This window comes from Aspergillus mulundensis, assembly GCF_003369625.1.
Source record: "Aspergillus mulundensis strain DSM 5745 chromosome Unknown scaffold_2, whole genome shotgun sequence".
NCBI lineage: Eukaryota > Fungi > Ascomycota > Eurotiomycetes > Eurotiales > Aspergillaceae > Aspergillus > Aspergillus mulundensis.
Window position 1 is genome coordinate 1081927 of NW_020797890.1, and position 21225 is coordinate 1103151.

The 21225-nt window shown below is 52.2% G+C and overlaps 8 protein-coding genes across 8 annotated transcripts; 4 read left to right on the forward strand and 4 right to left on the reverse strand.

The window, feature by feature from the left end:
• Positions 1-467: 467 nt before the first annotated feature.
• DSM5745_03031 (uncharacterized protein) lies at positions 468-1097 on the forward strand (the record flags this gene model as incomplete). The annotated part of the gene is made up of 1 exon (XM_026745047.1): positions 468-1097. One exon carries the CDS (start codon positions 468-470, stop codon positions 1095-1097), a length of 630 nt encoding a protein of 209 aa, XP_026605913.1.
• A 599-nt stretch (positions 1098-1696) lies between these two features.
• On the forward strand, positions 1697-4554 carry DSM5745_03032 (Vacuolar protein sorting-associated protein 35; the record flags this gene model as incomplete). Its single annotated transcript, XM_026745048.1, has 5 exons — positions 1697-1833; positions 1936-2573; positions 2625-3586; positions 3634-4182; positions 4237-4554. The coding sequence occupies 5 exons, from the start codon at positions 1697-1699 to the stop codon at positions 4552-4554; spliced, it is 2604 nt and encodes an 867-aa protein (XP_026605914.1).
• A 1224-nt stretch (positions 4555-5778) lies between these two features.
• On the reverse strand, positions 5779-9423 carry DSM5745_03033 (putative stress response protein Nst1; the record flags this gene model as incomplete). Its single annotated transcript, XM_026745049.1, has 6 exons — positions 5779-5783; positions 5840-6271; positions 6319-6432; positions 6481-8002; positions 8051-8340; positions 8370-9423. 6 exons carry the CDS (start codon positions 9421-9423, stop codon positions 5779-5781), a joined length of 3417 nt encoding a protein of 1138 aa, XP_026605915.1.
• A 1659-nt stretch (positions 9424-11082) lies between these two features.
• rho2 (putative Rho GTPase Rho 2) lies at positions 11083-11941 on the forward strand (the record flags this gene model as incomplete). The annotated part of the gene is made up of 5 exons (XM_026745050.1): positions 11083-11117; positions 11216-11294; positions 11350-11355; positions 11414-11605; positions 11654-11941. 5 exons carry the CDS (start codon positions 11083-11085, stop codon positions 11939-11941), a joined length of 600 nt encoding a protein of 199 aa, XP_026605916.1.
• A 515-nt stretch (positions 11942-12456) lies between these two features.
• Positions 12457-13090, reverse strand: DSM5745_03035 (mitochondrial 54S ribosomal protein mL40; the record flags this gene model as incomplete). The annotated part of the gene is made up of 2 exons (XM_026745051.1): positions 12457-12806; positions 12883-13090. 2 exons carry the CDS (start codon positions 13088-13090, stop codon positions 12457-12459), a joined length of 558 nt encoding a protein of 185 aa, XP_026605917.1.
• A 354-nt stretch (positions 13091-13444) lies between these two features.
• DSM5745_03036 (RING finger domain protein) lies at positions 13445-14878 on the reverse strand (the record flags this gene model as incomplete). The annotated part of the gene is made up of 1 exon (XM_026745052.1): positions 13445-14878. The coding sequence occupies one exon, from the start codon at positions 14876-14878 to the stop codon at positions 13445-13447; it is 1434 nt and encodes a 477-aa protein (XP_026605918.1).
• A 918-nt stretch (positions 14879-15796) lies between these two features.
• Positions 15797-18105, reverse strand: DSM5745_03037 (acetolactate synthase catalytic subunit; the record flags this gene model as incomplete). The annotated part of the gene is made up of 5 exons (XM_026745053.1): positions 15797-15852; positions 15909-17594; positions 17660-17727; positions 17783-17881; positions 17948-18105. 5 exons carry the CDS (start codon positions 18103-18105, stop codon positions 15797-15799), a joined length of 2067 nt encoding a protein of 688 aa, XP_026605919.1.
• A 1102-nt stretch (positions 18106-19207) lies between these two features.
• On the forward strand, positions 19208-20880 carry DSM5745_03038 (galactokinase galE; the record flags this gene model as incomplete). The annotated part of the gene is made up of 3 exons (XM_026745054.1): positions 19208-19857; positions 19906-20787; positions 20844-20880. 3 exons carry the CDS (start codon positions 19208-19210, stop codon positions 20878-20880), a joined length of 1569 nt encoding a protein of 522 aa, XP_026605920.1.
• Positions 20881-21225: the final 345 nt, after the last annotated feature.

Consider the following 21225-nt stretch of genomic DNA (forward strand, 5'->3'; position numbering starts at 1 on the left):
CGAGGCAAAATAGAAACAGGACATGATCCAATTGATTATTGATGCCTATCACGATCACAGAATAATGGCGTAGATGTGATTTATCCCGCGTCCATCACCGAAAAACTCGTGGCTGGCTTGTTGCTTGGATGGCCCAGCCTCCTGGTATACTCGGTGACGGCTGTCAGCCAGACCATCAGGACGCGCCAGCTGCCGTTATGCTTGAATATGATGGGCCTAAAGCGTTGATCATTATGCAAGAGATGGCCCACTCTAAGGGTTTTCGAGGGTCTTCTAACTCGTGAGCTTGTTTACTCGAGGTTTTTAAAGCCGGTGCCATCTCGACAGAATCGTTCTCATCCATCCTCTCATCACCACAGTCGCTGGGGTTTCAAGGTTGCCTGGGAGACTTTCCAACGTTCTTTTCGTTTTAGTTGCTCTAATATCTTGCTGAACATCCCGTTTCAACTTTCACCACCACCATCACCATGCATACCTCATCGCTCCTCTCTTTGGCTCTCGCCCTCACCTCAAACGCATTCCCTCTCACTCGACCTACGTTCAATACTACCGTCCAGCGCAGAAGCGCAGACTACGATGTCGTCAACGTTGGAGACCTCCCAGAAGCTCCCCAACCTGCTGTCCCAGCTGCGTCTACCATCATCGAAACCGTCACTGCCCCAGGTGCTCCTCCGCAAACCGTGACAGTGACCATCTCTCAAACACCTACTCCTTCGCCTTCCTCAGCACTATGGGGCTCCAGCACCGGCATTCCCTACAGCAGCTCGGCTATCCTCCCCGCAGTGACTCCAGTCCCGGGAGAAGAGGTTCAACAGGTCCAAGACGAAGAAGAAGCGACAGCCACGGGAGCCATTGACAGACTCGCTCGCGCCTTCGGGAGGTCTATTGACGCTCATTTCCGTGCTCGCAGCAGCAACTTGACGACTCGGGGTATCAACGCTCCTAGCAATGCGACCACGGCTTATTCTCAGCTTGCTGCTCGTGGTATCAACGGGACTGAACGTGCTCACTTCCCTCGTGGTCTGCTCAATTCCACTGATCCCAGAACCGTGGGCCTCAAGGCTAGGGGTCTGAACGGCACTTCTTTGAGGGTATAAATGGCATAGGAGTCCATTGAGTGTTTACTCAGTTTCTTCGGTGTCGTTAATATTACTTTTTCACGGCTACTACGTTTCATGACATGGCGGGTGAAGATTGACGGATTTAATGACTGGTACGATCTTAATGAGACAGGAGTGATGTCCTGAACGGTTACGAGATATGCATTGGTTCGAATTGCTTATAATGCTCTCCATGTTGGTTGTCTGTTTTTACGCAGTATAGATATAGACTGGAAATAAAGGTTGTATTTGAAGTACCCGAATATGCTAGTAGTATGTCGTATTTTACCGTAATTAATGTACCAGATGTGCGGCGCGGATACATTACGTACTGGTCGCATGCCCGCTCCAGTCAACGGCATTAAGCCAGCTCCACCATTCCAGCAACGCTCAGCTCCAACTCATTAATTAATGAATTAACCTCGTTCCCGTCTATGGAAACTAAAAACTCCAATCCATTTCGTTGCAGTGCCCTCCCTCGACCTCGTCATAGCTTCGCCCCTCCCCCTGTGCCGTTTACCGCCTAAATCCAAGCCGTCTTTACCTCCGCTCTTGACCAGATCCCCTCTCGCCCCATATCAAATCACAGAACCACAATGGCGACCTCGGTAGCGCCGTCCGAAGACCAGAGTCGTCTTCTGGAGGAGGCATTGGGGGTGGTGCGCCAGCAATCAGCCATGATGCGGAAATGCCTTGAGACGCCGGGGAAACTGATGGATGCGCTCAAATGCGGGTGAGTTGGGAGCTTCAGGCAGCAGTGAGATGTGTCGCGATGCGATTCACTTGCAATTCCATATATCGACGACAAAGCTGATACCCTGGTGTTGTTCTACAGCTCAACATTGGTCTCGGAGCTACGAACACCGAGTCTAGGCCCCAAGCAATACTACGAACTTTACATGGCTGTCTTTGACGCTCTGCGCCATCTCTCCGTCTACCTTAAAGAGAACCACCCGGTAAACCACCTCGCGGACCTGTACGAATTGGTTCAGTATGCCGGCAATATTGTTCCCCGACTTTACCTTATGATCACCGTTGGTACCGTGTATATGTCTGTGGAGGACGCACCCGTTAAGGAGATCATGAAGGACATGATGGAGATGAGCCGAGGTGTACAGCATCCGATCCGTGGATTGTTCTTGAGGTACTACCTCTCCGGCCAGGCGAGGGACTACCTACCGTCGGGAACCGGGGACGGGCCGGAAGGGAACCTGCAGGACTCGATTAACTTCGTTTTGACCAACTTCGTGGAGATGAACAAACTTTGGGTGCGACTTCAGCACCAGGGTCCTTCACGTGAGCGAGAGAAGCGGATGCAGGAGCGTCGGGAGTTGGAGTTGCTGGTTGGCAGCAATGTTGTCCGCCTCAGCCAATTGGTGGATCTGGAGACGTACAAGTCTGGGATTCTGCAAGCGCTCCTAGAACAGGTTGTTCAATGCCGGGATGTCCTGGCACAGGAGTATTTGCTTGAAGGTGAGCAGCTTGGCGGATGAGGCCTGCAAAGTGTTAATGCTGTTATTGTAGTGATTACAAAGGTGTTCCCGGATGAGTTCCACCTACATACGCTCGACTTATTGCTTTCAGCTATCGCGCGGTTAAATCCGCATGTGGATCTGAAGAAGATCGTTATAGGACTTATGGACCGCTTATCGTCCTATGCGGCTCGCGAGGCTGAGACGTCTACAGACTCGGAGACGAAGAAGCAAAAGGAAGAGGAAGCTGTTACGAAGCTCCTTGAGAACCTCAAGGTATCTGAAGAGACCAAGGAGAAATCAAAGGAGGATACTCCCGCTGCTCAAGAAAATGGAGTTGAGCAGACACCGACGGAAAGTGACGAGAACACCAAACCGGCCGAAGAGCCTACAGCGAATGGACGCGACGAGGATCAGAAGCCTAGCACGCCTCAAGACGTCAAGTTATACGACATATTCTATGAGCAGGTGGTCAACCTCATTAAATCACGCGGTCTTCCTATCCAAGATACCATGGCGCTGCTTGTTTCGCTTGTCAACCTTGCACTCAACACATATCCTGAACATTTGGAATATGTCGATCAAGTCCTCGAGTTTGCTACCAAGGAGACAGCCGAGTACACAGACCATGCAGATCTACACGCCGCCCCAACACAACAGAACCTCCTACACCTCCTCATTGCTCCGCTCCGCTCCTATGTTTCGATCTTCACAGCCCTGGCTCTGCCGCACTACCTCCCTCTCTTGTCATCTCAGTCCTACCCTACACGACGATCTGTTGCGGGCGAAATTGCCCGCACTCTTCTTAAGAATCGAACATTAATCACCACCACCGAGAACCTGGAACGCGTCTTAGGGGCTCTTAGGGTACTAATCAAAGAAGGTGTTCAACAGGGAGGAGGCTACCCTGGGTCGCAACGACGAGGCGAGTCGGACGAGACGATTGAAGAACAAGGGTGGTTGGCCAGATTAATCCATCTACTGCAGGCGCCAGAAAATGACACCCAGCTTAAGGTAACTAGTCCGGTCGATGCTATTCTTGCGCTGCTAACAGCGTCTAGCTTCTCCAAGCCACCCGAAAGGCGTACTTGGACGGCAACGAAAGGATCCGATACACCTTCCCTGCCATCATCAGCTCCTCAATCCGTCTGGCACGGAAACTCAAGTCCCGCGAGCACTACGATGACAACTGGCAATCACAATCATCAGCACTCTACCGATTTATGCACCAGTGTGTAAACAACCTCTATCAGCGCGTCAACCCTGGTTGCGCCGATCTTGCGCTGCGTTTGTTTGTAATGTGTGGTGAGGTGGCCGACCAGACCGGCTTCGAAGAATTCAGCTACGAGTTCTTTGCGCAAGCCTTTACCATCTACGAAGACTCTATCAGCGACTCTCGAGCCCAGTTCCAAGCCGTCTGCATAATAGCCGGGGCCCTCCACGGTACCCGAGGCTTCTCCAAAGAGAACTACGACACCCTCATCACAAAAGCCGCTCTCCACGGTAGCAAGCTTCTCAAGAAGCCCGACCAATGCCGCGCTGTATACCTAGCCAGTCATCTCTGGTGGGTAATCGAGAACCCCCAAAGAGGCGACGAAGATCCTAAGAATGTACGTCCTTAACCTCCTTATTTGCCGTTATACTGTACTAACTTAAGCTATTAGCTCTACCGCGACGGCAAGCGCGTCCTCGAATGCCTGCAGCGCGCCCTGCGCGTCGCAGATGCCTGCATGGACACTGCCGTGTCCGTGGAGCTCTTCGTCGAGATCCTCAACCGCTACGTCTATTACTTCGACCAGCAGAACGAGACCGTGACGATAAAGTACCTCAACGGCTTGATCGAGCTCATCCACTCGAATCTCCAAACAGACCAGGACGAGCCGAACCCGGCGCTGGAGAACCCCAAGAAACATTTCTACCGAACCCTCGACTACATCCGCACGAGGGAGTTCGAGGGCGTGATTACAGATCCCAGATCCTAGTCTGGGGTCTGTGTAGTAGATGCGTCCTCGAGGGTAATTATACGGTGATTTCATCGTTGTATCTGTTCATAGTGAGCGCTGTGCCTTATTATACAGTACTACTGTCCTGCTTTATCTTACCCCACCCTACCTCTCGAAAACCCAATGTGTTTCTGTTCCTTTTGTTGCCTTGTACGTTGATGTATGTATGTAAGATTCCCTTCCTTCCGTTGAGCATTTCTCTCAATACCAAGCACGTTCTCCTTTGCTTCCCTCTCTTTCCTCCCTAGAGCCATCTCATATCAATGTATGTACTTCTAGGCGACCGTGTCATCTGCTTCCCGAGTTCGTCTGTGCCCAGTGTCTATAGTATACCGAGGACTCGAGGCGTAATTTCCTTGAATAGCAGGCACGATGACGTCCATCGCACCTTCCTGATTAAGGACGCATGGGACAATTACTATTTGGGAAGGAACGATGCGGGGGCCGGGGCCCGTTATTCGTCGACAAGGGAAGGCGCGAACGCGTTCATCAAGTCCCCATGTTGCACAGTGAGATGGATGCAGGTGTGTGCCAACGAGTTTTGAATCAGGATCGGCAAGGTACTAAGGGGCTAGGAAGGAACTATCGATATGTTGCTATCGTGCCTGCTTTACTTTAGGCCGTGAATCGAGCTCGCCGTTGATTGTCACCGAAACCAGTGTGAGGTGTGAGACTGTTGCATGGAAAGTTGTAAGTTGTACTACGATATTGATACGAAGACGAAAGAAACAGACAAGTGGTAACCGTAAACCCGCGAGACATCAATCTCGGTTTGTGTATGCATTGTTCGGGAATAAAACGAAGCACGAACCACGTACTCCATGATCAGCTCTGCGGCATAGCATACGTAAGGGTAAAAGATACACGACATGACAGCAATGCCCATGGATGTTCTGAGGGGGAAAAGTAGGGCAACAGCAATGAAGCGAGAAGAAAGAAGTAAGGTGATAACTCGAACACGGACAATGTTATTCATAAGAAGGGTGTTGGGAAGTATCATATCGTATCAAGGATGCGTGCAGGGGGAGGAGATTGAGTCGGTGATTGGAGGAAGAATCGATAAAGACGGAGGAGAGAAAGGGGAAGAGGATAGTATGAAGATGAGATGACGCTTAAACCTTGACCCATGAGAACCTTATGATCCGTCCCAAAACGTTGAAGAAGAAAGCTGACTGAGAGAACCCCTTGGTTCATCCGAAACGCCTAGACTAGAAACCCGTGGTTGGAGAAGAAAATTGCCGAAGAGCAGAAGATGGCGGTGTACTGAGATTAATCCCACCGAGGGCCGGGATGGTGCTGCTAGGAACAGGACTCCCAATCTCACCAGGGACGATGCTGCCGCGGTGGCCGGTAGTTGTGTTGTTGGTGTCTGGCTCGAACTTAACAAGATCGCCGGGGCGGCCGCTTTTGATCGAGAACGTCCCGCCTCCATTATGCGAGTTCCCTTCTGTATCACAAATGTCGAGCATCTCCTGAAGAGAAATCTCAGGCTCATTCGAGGGTCGTAAGATTTCGACTTGCCGGAGAACCGCATTGACATCGTGATAGCCGTCTGTGCCCTTTGAAGGACTCATGGTGCTCAGTTGTTTGCAGGCCTGAATTACCATGAGTCGAATCGCGACAGGCCGAGACGTGTGCGCACGATGATGCACGCCACTACCAAAAGCGTTGTTATTGGTTGGCCAGTTGTTGGTTGCTAATTCCACATTAGCTGTGAGAGACTGCGTGTTTTCGAATACTAACCAGGCACGTATCCCCATGTTGGACCACCGGGGAACGAGGCTCCAAAGGGCATCTGCGCGCCCCATGTATTTACCCCCAAGACAGGGCTGACAGGGAAATTGCCATGTTTGGCCACTTGAAAATCATGAGTTAGTATTCTCGTAGGTACGGAGTTTGACTCACCGCTAAGAGGTTCCGGAAACAGTGAGGAACCGGTAAAGCTGGCTCGCGTCGGACCTGGCATTGAGGAAACGGGCGTTGTCCCGGGGAGAGACTGGGAGAGCTGTGAGGAAGTAAGGGGAATATCGGAATCATCCAGCAGTGCACTGCTACCCAATTGGGCGCTTAGGTCATCCATATCTCTTCGAGAGCTTTGCTGCTCTTGCTGAGTACTAGGTGGACGCTTGATAGGGCTAGGTCGGGATATCGCAAACGGCTGAGCGCCTGTGTCAAGGGGAGATCGTTCATAGGAGTTGGACGGATGTCTTGAATGGCCATGCGGTGAACCACTCGGTTGCGGTGAAAAGATGCCGGAGAACGGTTGTTGAGCATGGAAAGGAAGACCGGGCGGATCAAGAGGGAATCCTCGACCCGGGGCCATTGGACGTGCCCCGTTCATCCCTGGAGGTACCGGAATGCCGTTGGGAGCAGGGAATCCACGGAGCTGGTTCATGTACGGACTCGAATGCGGCGGGTACGTGGGTAAGTCATGTCCCATTGAAGGCCGAGGAACCAAGCCCGACAGTCCAGGGGGGTTGGATGGAGAAAGCCCAGGAGGATGAATTCGACCCAGAGGAGACATGGGTGTTCCCGGAAGAGGATGGAGGACGGGATGGCTAGGGCCGTATTTGGAGAAGGATGATCCTGATGAATGGGATAGAGGAACCGACCGAGGGGAGACCTGGGACGCCTCTACGCTGGCTGACTGAGAACGTGGAGACGAGCTATGTGAACCCTGTTGGGAAGAACGTCGACCTTTGGCGGGTGTTGGAGCTTTGGGAACCACAGGCATCGCAGACTGTGGAAGCGGGGATGACTGATGTCCTGGCACGGAATGCAGTCCCGGTGCCCGTTTGCCTGGTTCCTGCGCAAGTCGATCCCGTTCTCTCCTCGCCTGTTCATCCTGGGCTTTTCGTTCTCGTTCCTGCTTGGCCTTCTGCTCTTTCGATTCACGCTCCTCGCGCTCCTTTCGCCTAACCTCTTCCCGTCGCTTCTTCTCCTGCTCTTTCTGCTCGCGCTGCCTCCGTTCAGCTTCCTCCTGCCTTTCCCGTTCCTCTCGCAGTCGTTTGTGCTTCTCGGCCTCTTTACGAGCGCGCTCTTCTTCCTGAGCTTTCCGCTCGGCCTCCCGCTTCTTCCGTTGCTCCTCTTTCTTCTTCCGCTGTTCCTCGAGCTTCCTCTCCTGCTCGGCTTTGGCGGCAGCTTCCTCCGCGGCCTTTTCCGCCTCTCTTCGAGCCTTCTCTTCGTCCTTGGCTAACTTGGCCAGTCTCTTCTTGTCTTTTCGTTTTTGGGCTTCTCTAGCTTTCTTCGCGTTTCGTTGCTCGTTCAGGTTCTCCTCTTCCAGAAGCTCTTCGATTAGCTTCTGCTGGCGCTGTTCAGCTACTTTCTCGCGGTAGGCTGTTAACACTCGCTGTTCGAACATTCGAGCTGCGAATATTTGAAACATGCGTCGGCCCTCTTCCATGCGTTGTTCTTCCGTCATGGCGTCCTATCACACATCAGTCCAAGTTCTGTTACTGTAGATTTTGTAGCAAACCATCTCATCTTCCTCGTATTCTTCCTCCTCTTGGCTATCGTAGTCCTCGTCCTCCTCATCGTCGTAATCCTCATCGTCGAGTGGACCATGGTTATGATCGCTGTGAAGAGATTGGTGTGCTGCAGCTATGCCGTATTGCGTGTCCTCCTCGCGCTGCATGCGGCGCTCCGCCAATTGCTCCATCATATCGATAAAATGTTTTCCGTCATTTTTTAATAGGTCGTCTGCAACTGTGAGAATTCCATCTGAATGTAATGAAGCAGAGACAGAACCCGAAATCAGCCCCAGGCCTAGCAGAATTATTTCCTAGGTGGCTTACCTTTGACAGTTAGACTATTCCCAAATGCGAAAAAGTCGGCGCGCGCGGCTGCCCCTTCATCCTCTTCATACTCCTCGTCACTATACGGCTCATCATCCTCTTCATCTTCGTCGTAGTCCTCCTCCAGTTCTTCGTCGTCTTCTTCGGGCGGTTCAGGGATTCGACCTCGTGAAGGATGAAACTGGCCGTGTGTGTGGGTATGTTGACCGGGAGGCCGCAGCGGCGGTTGGTAAAGTCGTGGAGGTGCAAGTATCGCAGGTCCTCGTTCGAATGTCCCTTGAGTGTTGTTGGCGTACTGTTCCAGCTCATCGTAATACGCATCGTAAAGGACTTCGAGTTCCTCCTCGATCGCCGTCCGTTTCCTACCGCACACAGTACAGCTGCACGAATGCTTCTGCTGCTCCTTCATCTTCTTCAGCACCGCGTCCTTTTCCACTTTGACGAGCTGGCGCCGTTCCTCCTCGCCTAATTCTAGCCAGAAGGTCTTAATATTCTCCCGCTCTTCTTGTGTCGAAGTGTTCCAGATACTGCGCTCTTTGATCATCTTCGAAGAGGACTGGGACCCGAAATGCGGGGGTAAAGGCGGGGGTAGAGCGTTCGATAGTGATATTGACGGAGTCGACAGCGGAGTTGAGCTTGCTTGCGAACCATTACGAACCTTCCTTCCTCGTTTCTTCTTGGATTTCCGGCCCATCGCTCCTTGCAGGTCGTATTCGGACGGATGTGGGAGCTGTTGAATGTCGTGTCCATGTCCATTCAACATTCCCTCACTTGTGTTATAGTCACCGCCACTTCTTTGTTCGTGCGATGCATGGCTATCATGTACCGTCGAGCCGGAGCCGTTGACGTCGAATGTGTCACTCGGCGCATGTCCGTTTGCCGTTTGACGCTCCGCCGCTAAGCGAGCCGCCTTCTCTCTTCGCTTCTGTTTTTTGCGATTCACTGGGACGGGTTTTGATTCGGGCATCGAGGAGGTGCGAGCATCGTTACGTGCCGAGTTTTCGCGAGTTGTAGAGGATGTAGGGGCGGTAACGGCGGGCACATGACTGGACATTGTGGAACTAGAAGCTGGCCCGGGCGTGGCGTGAGTAGACATGGGATCATATGTTGTTTGCGCGGGGAAAGGTGTAGACACCTAAGCCTCCAAGGTTCCTAAGCCCGACGACCACAGCAGGAGCTGTCGGAGAAGGCGGAGCAAAATGGTTAGATACGGACCGGAATAGCGAGGGCGGAAGCAGGAGCCTTCCGGAGAGTGAGCGTGGAAAAATTCAGAGGGCTCACCAGCAGTTCTTAAAAGAAACACAGCAGAGTGAGTTGAAAGGGAGTGGTGAGACAGGAATAGAGGTCAAGGCTTGACGTCGCGATTGAAAGAAAAGCGCCCTCAAGTGGCTGGTGGGGAGCCAAGGTACAATGCCTCCAAGTGAGGGCGGAGAGAGGGGTGGAAATTGACCGGGCGGCTCAGCCAAACGGACCAGGTCGAAGGAGGGAGATCGGGGACACGAAAGGCCGAGAATGAGTAGCGAGGGTTGGATAGGTACGGAGTAGGTATCGTTACTATGTCAGAGACAGGGAGGATACCTATGATGACTGGGTTAACGCCGGGTGTTGGGCTCTGGATGGTTGCCCTGCCGCAAAGGGATAGCCTTGATAGCCGCTATAAGCGAGCTCCTTGACAATATAAAGACTTATTCTTATTATTCCATACATTCTATTCAATTCAGTCATCATGCACTGCACCCTCATTGACTACGGAGTACATCCATACACAATAGGCCATAGTCTTCGTTGAAAGAGGCTGAGCCTTCGAGAAGCCCTGCAAGCATGTACCTTGGGCGCCTTACATTGACAATGTTTACTGATTACGGAGTACCGTGTCCTGGCAGGGATACAGACGCCGCATCTAGATTCAACGGGCGTTAAACTGGAAATAAGAGTTGAGGATCGAGCCCGAGCCAGCTGAGCTGAGACTTGTGTCAGTGTAAGGGTCGATCTCATTGCCAGACAGCTCTTGCTCTTAGGCAACCAGGCCTACAGACCAGACCGTATGACAACCAACCAGTGGGGAAGCAAAGTACTGCCATTCATCTCTCTCCACGACACGACAGCTTGATATTATTGCTTTTCTTCGGCCATTCCGAAGCATAATTGACTGAATATTAATACGGGAGAGAAAAAAACCACACTGTCCGTCAGTGTATCAAAATAGCAGCATGGACTCCATCCTGAACTGAGACAACCCTCTGAAGTGGGTAAGGTCCTCCTCCAAAGCGCTTTTAATAATAATAGCACCATCAACAACTATCTACTCCTCTAGCAAAGTATATAAAACCAGTTTCGGTCCGGACAAGAAATCTCGCCTAGATTGTCTTCATTTCTCGTCTTACTTGCGCCCGTCGACCGCCTTCCAGAACGCCATCCGTTGATTGCATCGCAGCGGTTACTAGTACAGTAGTGTTAGGCTGTGCTGTTTAGTGAAAGCTGTTAAGGAGAGGGGACGGACGGCGTCGTCTTCAACCTCTCAGCCCAGCTCGCCTTCTTTTCCTCCCTCTTCATCTGCTCCGACGTCTTCTGTCCTTGACCTTTAAATACCCCCGAGATCAAGCCCGCTGCTCTGAGGGCTTCCGCCCGTTTGGTTTCTGCCTTGTCGATTGCCTTTGCCGGTCTCTGTTATCTCAAGAAGGCTTGAGTCCACCACCCCGGCATCACCGTGAAAATGGCCCAGCAACAGGATGACAATGTGATGCGAAGGTATCTATAGGCCCCCCTGTCACGACCCATGCTCTCACACGTGGTTATCGGTCCTTAGTGGCCCTGGAGTCGAGTCGTGCTCACCTATCGCTATCTAGAAAGTTGGTGATCATCGGCGACGGCGCTTGTGGGAAAACGAGTCTGCTGAGTGTCTTTACATTGGGTTACTTTCCTACAGTGAGTTTTGTCCATTTATCCCTTTGATACTCCAATACTAATCGCTATCGTGTAGCATTATGTCCGTTGTCTCCTTCTCTTCGCCGATATCTCCTGATCATATATCTAATCCACCTCAGGTCCCGACAGTATTCGAGAGCTACGTAACAGACTGCCGGGTAGATGGCCGGTCAGTCCAATTAGCGCTATGGGATACGGCCGGTCAGGAAGACTACGAACGACTGCGACCATTAGCCTACTCCAAGGCGCACGTTATCCTGATCGGATTCGCCGTCGATACACCTGATTCTCTCGAGAACGTCAAGATCAAGGTCCGTCGCTGTCGCTTTTACCATCACCAGTAACTAACATATGGGCAGTGGATTGAGGAAGCAAACGAGCGATGCCCCGGCGTACCAATCATTCTAGTCGGACTGAAGAAAGACCTCCGCGAGAACCCCGGGGCGATCGAGGAAATGCGCAAGAAGTCTCTTCGATTCGTATCGCCCAAGGAAGGAAGCGAGACCGCAACGCAGATCAAGGCCCGGAAATACCTCGAGTGCTCCTCCCTAACGGGCGAGGGCGTCGACGACGTCTTTGAGGCCGCAACTCGCGCCGCGCTCCTCACCTTTGATAAGCGGAAATCATCATGTTGCATTGTGCTATGACATGAACGAACGGATGTATATGCCACGCCTATCTACGTATTAACTCGCGACAGCGACCACCCGACCTGAACCCGTTATCGATCTTTTAGACGTCTTATTTATGCCTAGCGTCGGGCTGCTGTGGTAGATTGGATTTTGAAAATGGAGGAACCGACTCGTGGATAAATGTTGGTTGATTGATTTGATATATCTTGCATTTTTGGGCGTCTGGCGGCTTTGCTTTTCTCTCTTCATTTCAATTCTTATTCGATGGTATGTCTAACAATCCTGTTTCTTTCCCTTGATGTTCAACGATGTCTTTCCGGATACCCATACCGTTCCTTTGTACCTCTTGATGGCTTTTTACATCACGGGCACTCCGAATTCCCTCCTTCAGCTATCGTTGTATTTTCAAACTCTCATAGTTCTACTTTACTCATATTCATATTCGGTCCGTTCAAAAGCATCCACCATTGCAAACAATTCTAGTATACAGTCGAATATAACAGCCCTCAATACATAAAGTACATCATGCCTCACCGCTTCACCGGCTTATCAACCCTCTTCCACTCATGGTTCCACCCCTCTCCAGGCCCCTCCGTCTGCATCCGTCCATACTCGATGGGGAACATATCCTTGAAGATTCTTGTCTTGATCATGCTCTTGCGGAACAGCTTTCCTCCATCGCCAGCACCCGTCCTCAGCTCCTCACAGGCAGCGTTCATGGCCTGCCACTGGCGCTGCAGCTCGAGCTGGTGGTTGCGCCGGCGGTTAGCCTGGTACAGCTGCCAGGCGCGGTGGATGGTCCAGTGGCGCAGGAAACGGGTACGACTGAAGCGGAGGGGACGCGGAGTGAGCGGGTGGTAGAGGAAGTATCGAATTAGGGCTGTGAGACGTTAGTTTACCGTATTTGTAGACTTCCGGATGATCGGCCGTGTTGGATGGGTAGAGGTTGTACGTACTGACTCTCCGATCGATGTAGGGCGACTTTCGCTTGAGCAGCGGAGTTGTTGTCGAGAATGGAGCTCGAGCTTGTGCTTGCGGGCTGCTGGGCTGTGTCGCGGTCTGCTGGTTCAGAAGGGGGATTGTTGGGCGGAGCGTCGTTTGTGAAAGGGGGATGCGGAAGACGTTTGCCAGGGAGGCGAGAACGGGAGATATTGAAGGACGCATCATGAATCAATTGACTTGCGGCTTTTTCGCGTCAATTGATCGAGATCGGACTTGTCGTGGGTGGTCTAGTTGGCTGGCTGAGGTGGTTCAAAGATCGGGGAGACTTTTTCGGGGCGGAACCAAGACGCGGGTGCGCTAATTTAAGCGCGGTAGTACCACCTATGAGGCCATAGCCGCTATACATGGTTGATAATGAAAAATAAATTAATCCTTCAGTTGATACGATATGTAATTACAAATCCGCCACAGCCTGATGGGCCCGAGCCAAATCACAAAATGTTAATTGCTCACCAAAACGCCTAGAATGCATCATCACGGGTTCATGAAGAGTGGAAAGCCATTATGCGAATCAGATTACCGTGTCACCCGTTTTTTCGCTCGATCGTAGTTCAGCACCTTGCGTCGCCTATGAGTCTGAGCGAGCTTCCATCGGCAGTACAGAACTAGCGCGTCCTTGAGGAGCACAAAGACGCAGCCCCCAATCACGCTTCGGCCCCATCTGGTCTGCAACAGACCTGGCCGTCCCCGTTCCAGAGCCGAGGTTGTTGTCCATGATTTCGGTAGGACGTACTTGAGAAGCCCTCCCATGGAAGCTGAAATAGCTGGGAAAGCGAGCGCACCGAGGACAATATCGGCAAGGCTGCTTGTCTCGTGGACGAGATTTTGACCGTTGATTCCACCTCCCTGGTTCTGTTGGTTTTGTTGTTGTTGCTGCTGGTTCGCGCCTTGCAACCCAAGGGCTTCCTGTGGATCCGCATCATTTCCCACACCAACTTGAAACTCCAAATCGAACTCCATCAGGATCTGTCCATCGTCTGCCACCACTGGTTCCGGCTCCGGCTCTGGTGCGTTATCGTCAAATTCATTGACATCTGACTGTCGTGGCTGCACCTCGGTAATCCACTTCCGCTCCCATTTGCCGAACAATCTCTCGTAGACGGCGCTGTAGAAGCTTTTGATGTATGGGAGAGCTGCAAATGTCACAGCAGCACTGGGAGGCCAGAGATCGAGGTCCGGCTCCTGACCAGGGTTATGCGTCGCGAAAAAGAGGACTGGAATAGCAGGAAGAAGTCCCTCCGCATAACGAGTCCGGGAGAAGATCAAGACCAATGGGATAAGCGGCAGTCCCAGATTGAGGCCAGGATTCCATGACCCCTCCGCCGCTTCTTCTAGGATATTTTTGGCTTCATCCGTCCCAAAGACAAAATACATTGAGTATACTCCGTGTGCGCAGCATCCAGCCCAAACAGTGCCCGCCAGAGTAAATACCATTCCCGGGAGCACCAGTCGGCCGGCTAATCGCTCAACCAACCGCACAACATCCACAATATAGCTCCTAGGGCGGGTGACAACAATTTCGGTCTTGCATTGCGGACAAACCATCTTCGCATGGCGGCCGGTTCGCTTCCGAGCGCGCGGGTTTTCGAGGTCGGCGAGCCAATCTAAAAGGCAAGCTTCGTGAGCCGTCAGCGCACATGGGCAGGGTGATCGCCATTCGGAATTCAGTGGAGTATCTTCTGTCTCGTCGGTGTAGCAAATCCAGCATTTCCGGGGCTCATCGTTGATGGTCGGGGTATTTGCAGGTCGCGTGGTGACGTTTGCATCGGGTTTTCCAACTTCATCTGCAATAGCGCTGTTCATGACGATAGTTTCGGTTTCCTTCGGTGAATCATTCGACGGTTCCTGGATGTTGTGGTGCTGGTCGGGCTGCGATGATGAGGCGGCGGGCGGAGAGGTATCGGACGACCGCGCCCTTCCAAAAGCAGAAAAACTTGGGAGTGACGCCATTGTAGAGTATATAATATATGCTGGATGTTCAGTATCGAAATATAATGTAGTCAGAGAGAGATAGCGATACGCAGCATCCTGCGCAAGGATAAGAAGTTCAGCTACCTCATCCGAGGTCCAAGCAATGACGGAAGGCAATCGGAGGCGGAAACGAAAAGGTGAGGAAGAGGAAATGCCGCTTTCGTGTGTAAAGCCAATCACAGTAACCAAAGGAAGTGATTACTTTCGATCAGGCAGTAATCACTGCAGCTTAGGAGGACTCGCGCGCTGATAGTAATCAAACTGATTCACCTTGATCGGATGTGGACAGCGGCTTTCACAGCAGCGTCACGTGAGCCGCGGGGCGATGGCATGCCTGTTTAGTGAACGTCATAGCTTTCCGTAGTCTACAGAGTATACGGGGTGTTTACTAGGTAGTCAAGAGTAGGTATGAAGATGTATTGAGCCCATTATAATGCCTTTTAATTTCCAAGATGCAAATACGCATAAATCCTACAGCACGAAAACCAACAATTATATACAGGCGAAACCGAGCCAAACTTTTCAGCGGCCAGAGCGCAATAACATGCAAGATGTGAGGAATTCGGATGAAGGAACAATGACAGCTCAGGTTGTGGGGTGTCGAAGGGCATTCGTAGACAAGCAATATTGGACCTCAAGAATGCCATCTTTGGTCAGTAGAGACAACCCCTACCCCGACAGAACCAGGGAGTTGAGACTGTCAAGAAGGATAAATGTTTGAAGGCCGGTAGCATTTTCGACTTTTGACCCTGGTAGTGTTTTTAGGTATGATGCTAGGCCCTGCTAGCGTCTGAACCCGCCAGAAACGCCGTGGATATCAACAAAATGATCGCTGGTCATTTTCGGTAATGACTCAATAACTGGCTAAGAAATCGTAATAGGTGCTATCGACGTGATTTAGATGCCGTTCGGGTTCCTCTTCTTCATCAAAGCCCTCCTCTCACGGTCCTTGGCTGTTTTGGAACGTTAGCAGCAGTCCATTATTTTGTTTTGCGTTTTTGGAACTTACCTTCATCAAAGACAAGGAACTCGTGCAAGCCGCTTCCGCCGGGAACCATGGGCAACACAGGCACCTTGCGGTCGGTCATAACCTCGAGCAAAGCAGGTCCATCGCTCTCAATCAGCCATTTCAGCTTAGCCTCCACATCTGAAGGCGCAGTGCAACGCTGGGCAGAGACACCCATTGCCTCAGCGAGACGGACGAAATCAGGGTTCTTCTGGTGAGTGTGAGAGTAGCGGTCCTCATAGAACAGGTTTTGCCATTGGGTCACCATGCCCTGCTCCTCGTTGTTAAGGAGAAGGACCTTGATACCAATGTTGAACTGGGCGGCGGTGGTGAGTTCAGTCAGAGTCATGTTGAAGGAGGCATCGCCATCAATATCAATGACAAGGCAGTCAGGACGGGCAACCTTGGCTCCAATAGCAGCGGGAAGACCGTATCCCATGGTACCAAGACCACCGGAGGTGATCATGGAGCGAGGACGGCGCCAGCGGAAGTGCTGAGCGGTCCACATTTGATGCTGGCCAACACCAGTAGTGATGATAGTGCGGTCCTTCATGTGAGCAGTGAGGTCACTGAGTTTCTCGATCAGAGCCTGCGGCTTGATGGGGCCTTCAGGAGTCTGCTTCTCGTAAAGGGAAAGCGGGAAGCGGGACTTCCAGTCGTTGATCTGATCGAACCACTCCTGGCGCTCAGGAACAGCCTCAACGAGGGGAAGAAGGTGACGAATGTTCTCGGCACAGTCACCCTCCACAGCCTCGTTCGCCTGCACCACCTTGTTGATGTTTTTGGGCATGATCTCAAAGTGAACGATACCACCACGGTTCTCCGCGGCAGCGAGCTTGGCCTGAGGGGCGAACTTGGCGATGCTGCCTGTGACACGGTCATCGAAACGGGCACCAATGGCGATGATCAAATCGGCCTCCTGCATGGCCAGGTTGGCATATGCAGAGCCGTGCATACCGAGCATATGCAGCGCCTTGGGATCAAGTTCGTCGAAACCACCGAGACCCTGGAGGGTGGTTGTCACGGGAATATTGGCCTTGTCGGCCAGCTCCTTCAGAAGCTTGGGTCCATCAGGGTTTTCGAGAATACCGGCGCCAACGTAAAGAACGGGCTTCTTGGAGACGTTGACAAGACGGGCCACACGATTGATAGTGCTGTGAAGCTGCTTCTCGCTCAATTCCTTGGCTGCCAGAGTCGCGGCGCTTGGGCGAGAGGGGAGAGTGCTCTGCATGGGAATGGGCTTGCGAAGGATGCCAGCGGTGATGTCCTTGGGAAGGTCGACGAGGACGGGGCCAGGGCGACCGCTAGTGGCGATTTCGAAAGCTTCTTGGATACGGCGGGGAAGCTCGGCGACGGATTTGACCATAACGTTCCACTTGGTGCACGCCCTAGAGATACCAACCACGTCGGCTTCCTGGAAAGAGTCGGTACCGATGGAGGTAGTGACGACCTGACCACAGAAGACAACCATGGGGGTACCGTCGGAGAGGGCATCCTGCATGGGGGTGATGACATTGGTAGCACCGGGACCAGAGGTGACGAGGACAACACCAGGCTTCCCTGAAGCACGAGCATAACCCTCCGCCATGTGGCCGGCACCCTGTTCATGTCGAGGCAGAACGAAGTCGAAATGCTTGGAGTTATAGATGGCGTCGAAAACGGGGAGAATGGCACCTCCAGGGTAACCAACTATCGAGGAATACAGTCAACATGCAATCTTTTTGGGTAGTCAGAGAAGTAGGATAATGACTCACAGACGTGTTTCACACCCAGGCGCAGCATCATCTCGTGGAAGATCTCACCACCGCTGAGGCCGACGAAGCTACAAAATTAAATCAGTTCAACTCCCACAGCTGTACGATGCATTGGTTCCATACGAGTCGTCGAGCTCGGGGAGCTGTCGGTTCTGGAGAGGCGACACTTCATTGCGGCTGGGTTCCTGGTTGAAGGCAGGGCTAGGTCGGGGACGAGATGTGCTATTTAAATTCAATGTTAGCACGCCATTTACGACGTTCGATATTTTGGAGCACAGGAATCCTCACGAAGCAGTGGCCGTTGCTGTGCTCTGGTCGCGCTTCTGAGTCGAAAAGCGGTGGGGCGTCGAGACCGCAGCAGAAGTAGCAAAGGTTCTTCGCCCAGAGGCAATGTATCTCTGGTAGTGCAGAGTGCGCAGGGCACTTTTTGATGGTCTTAAAGGCATCATCGTTGCTAGGATGACTACCAGGCCAAGCGAGCGAAGGAGGAAGTGTGAAGCTCAAAGAAAAATGAGTCGAACGCAGGTCCGGGGAGCGAGTAGACAAGTCCCTTAAGGCCGGCAAAAGAACTGGCTCGGACGCTGAAGACTCACTCACCCAAACTCCCCGAGTCGGGGGCCATCCACATAGACTAGCCGCCTCTGGCTTAGCTGACTGATGGGCGAAAAATGCACCGCTGCTGATTGGCTCCCGCGTTGCCACCGCTCCGATCATCGGCCGCATTACAGAGCCTGAATTTTTAGGCCTTTACCACCAGCCACTCCAGCTGCAGTGTGCACCGTGCACTAAACGGCCTGCTGTCTACTCCGTAGGTTATTTCACAAATTCACAAGGTTGACTTGGCATTCTTGTCATTGTCATCTAGCGCAGATTTAGATGTCTTAATACCCCAGATATACTCAGGTATATGATCGCGTGGTCTGATTGCTGGCTTTTTGCTAAACCATATAATCAGAGCCGAAAGGTGGCCACCTGCATGCGCCAACAGATCATAATCATTCCCAGGGCAAAAACATTCTGAGGACAGTAGAAGTAGGCTGGTCAATACGCCTGCAAATGGGTGCGAGAAAAAAAACTGCATCAGGCAAGTAGGTCGGGTTCAGGAAAGGTTTGTGTAATCATCGCCAAGTGGGTACTTCAAGGTATATAAACCAGCAGCAGCGCGTAAAATCGGGTAAATAAACAGCGTCTTGCTTTAATCCCGGCCAGTCTAGCATCAGATATCTCGCCCCGGTATCAATTAAGCCGAAGCAGTCGGGTTCAAGCGATTCGGACCGTGAATAACCTCCGGTGAGATGGACGGAGTACTACGGTAGCAGTGGAAATCCATCCCGTCACCAGACGACAGTCCCCGCAATTCAGGACGAGTTTAATTAAACACAGTAGACTCAACCCCTCTATGAGATCACAGGAACGCCCTTCTTTTTCTTCTCTTGTACTCTCACTCCCTTCTCTGTAGCTTACTATTTTTTTTTTTTTTGTATATTATCTCCAGGAACCCTGCTCTTCCCATCCCAACCCTAGCCCGCAGCCTCGCTTTACCCCGCCATGTCGACCCCGCAGGAACTTGTTCCCCAAACCGAATCCATCGCTGAGGTCTATGCCACCGACGACGCCTCTGCCACCACTGCTTCTCCAGAACACCTAAAGCGCTTTAACAATCTGGTCTCCCAGTTTCACAAGCACTACAACCATCGCCCTGATTTCGTCGCCCGCAGCCCCGGCCGCGTGAACATCATCGGAGAGCACATCGACTACAACCTGTACGATGTCCTGCCCACAGCCGTCAGCGTCGACGTAATTATCGCCGTCAAAGTTGCCCCCTCCGTCGGCTCGGAATCGACTGTGAAGATTGCCAATGTGCTGCCTGACAAGTTTCCGACGCGCGAGTTCACAGTGCCCAAGGACTCGGACGTCGAAATCGACCCTAAGAAGCATGAGTGGGTGAACTACTTCAAGGCTGGTCTGGTTGGTGCGCTCAAATTTCTGCGCAAAGATGCCGAATTATTTGTCCCGGCCAGTATGGAGGTGCTTGTGGACGGAAATGTCCCCCCTGGCGGTGGTATATCCAGCAGTGCAGCTTTCGTGTGCTCCAGTGCTCTCGCAGTTATGAAGGCGAACAACCATGATGTCTCCAAGCAGGACTTGCTTGATCTTGCTGTAGTTTCAGAGCGCGCTGTTGGCGTTTACTCTGGAGGGTAGGTTGTCTGCCTTTAATGATATACAATTGCTAACTGGCCATCTAGCATGGACCAAGCAGCTTCCATCTTCTCACGCCGCGGATACCTCCTCTATACGCAATTCTTCCCCAATTTCTCTGCCCAGCATGTCGCCATTCCCAAGGCTTCTGAGGAAATCACCTTCCTCATGGCCCAGAGCTTCGTCACCTCCAACAAGGCCGAAACAGCCCCGCGCCACTACAACCTCCGCGTCGCAGAATGCACTTTGGCCTCTGTCGTCCTCGCCAAAGCAAACGGCCTCAGCCTTCCCAAGGACAGCAGCTCCCTCGGGTACAGCCTCCGCACCTTCCACAACGAACTCATGCGGAAAGAAGGCCGCCTCGGCGATCCGCTCGAGTACCAGATCGATTCCGTCATCCAGGCCACTCAAGACATCCTCACCCAGGAACACGGCTACACGCGCGAGGAAATCGCCCAGCTGCTATCCATATCCGTACCTGACCTTGAAGCCACATACCTCTCGTCTTTCCCCGTCCAAGCAGAGCGGTTCCTGCTTCGCCAGCGAGCCCTGCATTGCTTCAAGGAGGCTCGCCGCGTCCTAGACTTCAAGGCTTGCCTCGCCAACCACTCAACCCTAAACGACAAACGCATCCACTACCTCGGCCAGCTACTTAATGAGTCTCAGGATTCGTGTCGTGACGTCTACGAATGCTCCGCGCCCCAGGTTGACGAGATATGTGCTATCGCCCGCAAGGCAGGGACATGGGGCAGTCGATTGACTGGCGCCGGATGGGGAGGATGTACTGTCCACATGCTACCACAGTCTAAGGTCGAGGCAGTGACGAAGGCGTTGACGGAAGGGTATTACTTGAAGCACTTCCCCGATATCAATGAGGAGAAGCTGAAGGAGGCCATGGTTATCTCTAAGCCCTCCAACGGGTCTTTCATGTACATCTCACAAAGTACCTTGAACGAGAAAGGCGGCTGTGCTAACTTGTGTACAGGATTACGGGAGCGGCCATTTCCCAGGTCGAAGTCTGATAATACGTCGCAGAGAGATGAATTTGATGTAATAAGGGTATCTTGTTTGGCTTGCTATCTAGTTCGGAATAGTATGATCCAATCCATCCGTACTTGGACATCAACCCTAAAAGCAGCAACTCGGTGTCCCACTTTCATTTATCGGCCAATGTAATGAGTGCACTAAAACTATACATAGCCAATTCGCGTTGATATGGTCTACTCATATTCCAGGTGCTATATCCGTCTCCGCGTCTGACTGAAACATGTTATCAATGGCCGCTCGCAATCATAATGGATGATTGCTACTAAATCGGGCCAGCGCGGGGCGTTAATCTGACCTTCGCAGTTTATACTACCAGGGCC